This window comes from Quercus lobata, chromosome 5 (assembly GCF_001633185.2).
Source record: "Quercus lobata isolate SW786 chromosome 5, ValleyOak3.0 Primary Assembly, whole genome shotgun sequence".
NCBI lineage: Eukaryota > Viridiplantae > Streptophyta > Magnoliopsida > Fagales > Fagaceae > Quercus > Quercus lobata.
This window is the reverse complement of record NC_044908.1, coordinates 52,527,283-52,534,153: the sequence shown is the minus strand read 5'-3', so window position 1 is coordinate 52,534,153 and position 6,871 is coordinate 52,527,283. Positions and strand designations below refer to the sequence as shown.

General features: G+C 33.7%; 1 protein-coding gene across 1 annotated transcript; it reads left to right on the top strand.

Annotated features, from left to right (window-relative positions):
- The first annotated feature begins 1,754 nt into the window (after positions 1 to 1,754).
- Positions 1,755 to 6,151, top strand: LOC115991766 (GDSL esterase/lipase At5g45670-like). Its single transcript, XM_031115669.1, has 5 exons — positions 1,755 to 2,080; positions 4,532 to 4,656; positions 4,755 to 4,997; positions 5,306 to 5,561; positions 5,683 to 6,151. The coding sequence occupies exons 1-5, from the start codon at positions 1,840 to 1,842 to the stop codon at positions 5,904 to 5,906; spliced, it is 1,089 nt and encodes a 362-aa protein (XP_030971529.1). The 5' UTR covers positions 1,755 to 1,839; the 3' UTR covers positions 5,907 to 6,151.
- The last annotated feature ends 720 nt before the right edge of the window (positions 6,152 to 6,871 follow it).

Below are 6,871 nucleotides of genomic sequence, written 5' to 3'. Positions count from 1 at the left end.
ATGTGTCTGAACGAAAAGTACTCTTAAGAAACAGTAAATAGACACTCTTAAATAGTTATTCTCATGAAGATAAAACGTGTGTGTCTATAGTTGTTCTCAAATTTTGAAGTTTTTTATTTTTTATTTTTTTATTTTAAAGTTCCTTTCTTTATTTATTTTAAGGAGCAAATTGAAAGTCATTTGACTCTTGTTATGGGTAGTTTTGTGAAATCAATGAAAATGAGATTATTTTTCAATTTTTTTTTGTTAGATTGTGCAGAAGAAAATTTTATATGGTGGAAAGCAATAAATAAGGAGAGAGAGAGAGAAGATGCTAGTATTAATTAGGTAATAAGGTGGAAAACAATAGCATTTGATGGTTTTTTTTAACCATTAAATCTCTTAGAAATCTATGGTGTAAAAAAGGTGTAAGTTTATAAGAGTTACACCAGGTGCAACTTGAAGCCTTCTCTTTCTCTAAGGCAAGTAAATTTTACTTGTGTGTAGCAAAAAGAATCACTAGCCCTTGAAATTTAACATGAGTGTGTATTATAAAAACATTAGGATAAATTGTAAGTTATACTTTTAAATTACTTTTTTGCCTACCCATAACAACCAATAACAATTTATCACTTAAAATTTGTTGTGAAAATGTCATGGAATTAGCATTTTTCAAATATTAAAGAGTATATTGACTATGGAATCAAGTCTATTGAGCATAGACTTGTTTAATTTTAGTACTATGAAATACAATTATAAAAACCGTTGAACATGAATCTTTTTTCATTTTCAAATTTCAAGAATTTCTTGTTTACTTGTCATTTCCCATGGTTAGTGAATACCTAATTTAGAGATTGGACAGCTAATTTAGTAATTTATGATATTTATTGGAAAAAAGTTGTTTTCGGAATAATAATTCTTCAATAATGCAAACAAATGCAAAGGACTTGTCATTGACGTCGGTATGTGCTCTATGTACTCTTTCAAGAATGAAAAGCAGCCCAAAAATTAAAAGCTGTTTCTGTTTTTCTCTAGAATCAGAGCCTTATAAACTGTTGAGAAATACCTCATGACTTTGGAAGATTTTAAGGAAAAATCTCTGCAAGTTGTTAAAAATGGCAATATGCTCTTTAATCATGTGAAAAACAATAAATAAGGAGAGAGAGATAATACTAGTATTAATTATGATTTATGAATGAGGTGGAAACTAATAGCATTTAATGATACTTTTTTAGCCGTTAGATCTCTTATAAATCTACGGTGTAAAAAATGTGTAACTTTATAAGAGTTATACTAGGTGTAACTCTCTCTCTCTCTCTCTCTCTTTGTCTATATATTATTTTTTGAGAAGAAAACCCCTAACAAAATTTGATAACATGACAGTTGCGAAAAATCTCATTGAACTCATGCGCTTGTATATAAAGGAAAATGCATTTTCATAGTGATTACTTTGGCCATCATTAATGCATGATTAAGAAGATAATGATAAATTGATTAAAGGGTCATTAGCAAAGACTACTACTGATAACCGACAATGCATTTTGCTGTTTACAACACTTCGAAGTTTGAAATTCCAAATCCAATATATTTCATTTCCCACAAAAAAAATTTAGAGCAAAGAGGTGTCAGCGCCGGCCTTACTATTTGCCATACAGTAGAGTCTCACATTATATCGGCGTGAAATAAATGCTTCTAACCAACTCTCTTAACTGTATACCAAAAACATGTTCACTTTTTTTTTGGTCACTCCCCTCTATATATACTTATCCATAGCTTTTAAATTCCACACTCATACACACAGCAACTATTAAATTCCTTCATTCTTTTGCTTTACATTTCTAGGTGCTTGCTTATTTGGCAATGGAGTATAACAAAATGTGGGTTGTGTGTGCAGTAGTGTTGGTGTTGAGTTTATGGTATAGGGTAGAAGGGGATCCCCAAGTACCTTGTTACTTCATTTTTGGGGACTCATTGGTGGATAATGGCAATAATAATCAACTCCAATCGTTGGCTAAATCAATCTACCTGCCTTATGGGATCGACTTCCCTGGTGGACCGACTGGAAGGTTTTCCAATGGGAAAACCACTGTTGATGTGATTGGTGAGCTCCCTCTCTTACTCTAAACTTAGCTTAAAAACGTAAACGTCTTTGTTAGCTAGCCACTAAAGCGATTAACTTCTTAATAAGTTGTGATTAGAACAATATTAATTTTATATGGTTTACTACTAACATAATTTTTATCCACTTAATATAATATGCCATTTCATTATTTGTGAAAAAAAATGGTCTTTTTAGGTTTATTGTGGGTAAAAATGACAGTTCCCTTTTAAGGGAACAACAATTTACTTGTGTTTTCTTGTCTTTAGTAAAGAGCAAATTGTCATGTTCTAGAGGACACATGGTGACTATTCAAACTCATTTCATGCTGAATATTTTTCAAGAAAAAGCACCATTGTCATGGGCATATATGATTGCTTATATTCATTGCTAAAAGGGGGAAAAAAAATCAATGAGTTAATCGAGTGAAGCAGTCAAATTGTTTCTTCATTTCTTTTTTCCAGTTTCTCAACTGACTTCATAGAGTATATCTTGCTCCCATAAGTCCTAATTTGGTTACTTTTATTTATTATTGTTATTTTTTTGGCCTGAAGAGGATTTTGGGATGTCTTTTTTCAGTTACACTAATTACTGTTAGTTAGAATAGAAAATAATGATCAGCCATATATGAATGAATATTTGGGTACATGTGTGCATTGATTATAATCCTTTAATAAAAGCATGTGTTATTTTCCTTTGTAATCGTAGTTTTTGTCCCAAATTAGTTAATAATTTATTGTACCTATCTTGAGCTGTGTGCCGGCCTAGTTACGTTGCACATGATTTTTGTAAATGCATAAAATATGAAATTGAAGCTTTTATTTGGAGTAATGGTTACATCAGCCATTATGAAATTTTTTATCAAATGTTTTGCGATTGAGAAAACATTGGGTCCAGAACTGGCGTAAAACCAGAGTTTTACGCCAGCCAATGAGACCATGTCACGTCAGAATTCACACACTCGCAGCTTAAAGAAACAATATAACCTCAAAAAAAAAAAAAAAAAAAAAAAAAAATTTCAAGCTCACAGCTTCCTCTGCAAGTTCACGCCATTCCTCTGCTTCCTCTCTTCCTTCACGCCGAACCTCCACCACCGCCACACAGAATTTACCCGCCAAATTAAGAGACCCATTTCTTGTTTCTTCATGGGTTTGTTTTTGTTGCTGTAATCCATGTGGGACTTGATGGTATCAGATTGTTCAAAGCTCTGAAGTCTGAACTTTGCAAGGAAGTGACCTTGTTGCTGAAAAGATTGAATCTTTGGGAGGGGTAGTTTCTGCTGAGCCTACATTGTGAATCAAGGAGGAACATTGGTAAGAAAAATGCTCCATTTTTGCTCTGGTTAGATCTCTGAAAGTGACTCACTTTGTATGGTACATTTCACTCATTTAATGCTTTAGCTAAGCTATGAGTGGTTAAAAATTTGTTCTTTGCTAAGCATTATTGTGTTTATGACTTTCATTGGAAGAAGGACCAGTCTTTTGATGTTCTGGCTTCCAAGTTTTTGGTTGTTTGTTAGGTGAAGTACTGTGTTGGTGAATATATTTGGGGACTTTGGATGCTTTGATTATTCTGAAGTTCTCTTTTTTGGGCTTTCCGAAGTGGTAATCTTTCATGTTTTGGAAGAATGGTTGTTGCATACTTTTTGTTTTATTGTAAAGCATTCAGCCAACTTTTTGTTCTCCTTTGAATTCGTGGGTTTGAGAGCTCAAAAACCCCATTTATCTTCACCAGATTAGGCTGATTTCTCATAGTAGTGAAGGATTGTTGAGTTGTTCCCTGGATTGTGTTATTGTTTTTTGCAGTAAGTGGTGTGGAAATCAGTTATACCTGTTTGGATTTGTGGATGAGAAGCTGAGTAAATTCTATGTGGCGGTGGTGGAGGTTTGGCGTGAAGGAAGAGAGGAAGCAAAGGAATGGCGTGAACTTACAGAGGAAGCTGTGAGCGTGAAATGTTTTTTTTTTTTTGAAGTTATATTGTTTCTTTAAGCTGTAAGCGTGTGAACTCTGACTTGGCGTGGTCTCATTGGCTGGCATAAAACACTGGTTTTACGCCAGTTCCAGAGCCAATGTTTTCTCTTTGTGATTATATTTATATATAGACGTTCTCTTTTATTTTCCTTCGCAAAAATATTAAGGAAAAAAAAAAAAAAAGTAAATTTTGATAGGCAAACTTTTTGCTTCCAGATCTGTATTCATTAAATTATGACTCATAAAAAATGTCCTTTACGTATATTAACACAAAAACATTACTTAAGAAATAGTTATGTGAATTGGGAGTAAGGTTGCTACCATGCAATTTGGATACGATATTTTTAATCAAAAATTACACCAAGCTTAGTAATTGAACTCATAATATTTGTGTTCTCCAAAAAAAAAAAAAAAAAAAGAACTCTTAATATTTGAGTATACACCATGTTGGAAATCTAAAAATACTTTTCCATATCTACACAGCTGAGCTTTTGGGTTTCGATGATTATATACTTCCCTATGTAAGTGCAAGTGGCCAAGACATTTTGAAAGGAGTGAATTATGCTTCTGCAGCTGCGGGAATTAGGGAGGAAACTGGGCGGCAACTGGTAACTATTTTGATGCACTGTCTTTTTTAACTAGCAAATATGACTTCATATAACTTATATACAAATTGTTCACCTATGTATCACTTTTGTCTTTGTAGGGAGATAGGATTAGCTTCAGTAGGCAAGTGAAAAACTACCAAAACACAGTCTCACAAGTGTTAAACTTGCTAGGGAATGACTCAGCTGCAGATTATTTGAGCAAGTGTATATATTCAATTGGATTCGGCAGCAATGACTATCTTAATAACTATTTCATGCCCATATTTTACTCAACCAGCAGCCAATATACGCCTGAACAATATGCTGATGTCCTAATTCATACATATAATCAGCAACTCAAGGCCAGTACTATATTTCTTTAATTTAATTTTAGAAAATTTTCCTTAATTTATCCATATACTGTATTAACATATCAAAAGCCAATTATTTTTATGGTGGGAATAATGGAAAAAGGCCATTATTGTTGTCCAAGATATATAGGCTCCACCAGCCATTTACTTTTTATTGGGCTTTGAGGAAATGGGCCTCATTCAGGCCTACCTCATGTGTGCACCCTTTATGATAGTTCTAGTTAGAAGAAATTGTTCTTTAATTCACAAAAATATTAAGAAAATTATCTAACACTCCGAAATGTTTGTTTATGTTACAGGTTTTGTATGATTATGGAGCAAGGAAAATGGCCTTGTTTGGAATTGGTTCAATAGGCTGCAGCCCCAATGAATTGGCTCAAAATAGCCCTGATGGTAAGACGTGTGTAAAAGGAATCAATTCAGCCAACCAAATATTCAACAGCAGGTTGAAATCTCTGGTCAATACACTCAACAACAATCTCTCAGATGCAAGATTTATCTATATAGACTCTTATGGGATCGTCCAAGATATAATAAACAGCCCTTCAACTTATGGTAATCAAATAATTCTCTTTTAGTTAAAATTTTGTGAACTTTGTGCACTAAGTACGACTTTTAACTGTCATTAAAATATGACACGAAATATTCATAGTTCTCTTTCTTTGGTAAATTTTAGGTATCAAAGTTACGAATGCCGGGTGCTGTGGAGTAGGGAGGAACAATGGGCTAATTACATGTCTACCTTTGCAAACTCCATGTCAAAATAGGAATGAGTATCTGTTTTGGGATGCTTATCATCCAACTGAGGCAGGCAATGCAATTGTGGCCAAGAGAGCTTATAGTGCTCAAGCTGCATCGGATGCTTATCCGGTTGATATCCGCCGATTAGCCCAGATTTAGAGATGGATCTAATGGGTGCAGCTGGCTCAATAAGATAGAAAGTTCTTGTTATATTTTTCTGTATCACTATTATTGTTGCTATGAGTCTAATATTTTTCTTTTTTATTGATAAGTTGTTATGAGTCTAAGATGTTTATAATCATTACCTCCCCATTCAATTTGTTGTATGCGGAGTATATAAATGTATGCAAATTTTTAAAAAGATTGAATTCAATATCGACCTGGAGTAAAGCTCTTTGTTTACATTTTCTTTTCAATGACACATTGGAATATTACATATAGAAGAATGGGAACTATCACAATCAACTAAAATCCCATTACAACACAAGAAAAAACAAAACAAAAGAACCAACCCCTTAGTTGTTGTGAGAAGATGCTGATGATGCTGTCAGAGATGGTGAGAAGCCAAAGGAGTTGTCAGAGATGGATCAATTGAACGCACACCTCAAGCATTATAAATTGAGTTTTATTAAATTTTAATGAAAAAATGATTTGCTTAGTAATATAGTGGTCATGTGTAGTGCACGTACACGACCACTTCTGTAAGTTATAGATGACACTACAAAAAAAAGGTTCTGTGGCCACGTTTTTAAAATGCGGCTGTATGTCAAAAAAACGTGGCTATAGCCTATAGCCGCGTTTTTTTAGGCTGCGCTTTCTTATGTGGCCTAAAACCTGTGACTATAGGATTGACGGTCCTATGGCCACACTTTTTAACCGCGGCCCAAGACCAGGTCCTGTAGCCCCATTTAAAACGCGGCCTAAGGGTCAATTTACTCAATTCTTAGACCTCAAGGGTCAACTATACAAAATTGATAGCACGTGTGTTTTGAATTGATCCAAATCACATTGAGTTTTTATTTTTTATTTTTATTATTATTATTTTAAATTATACTTTGCTCTCTCTTTCTCCCTCCTAATACCATCTTATCTCTAACTCATAAATGTTTTGGTATTTTTGGGTT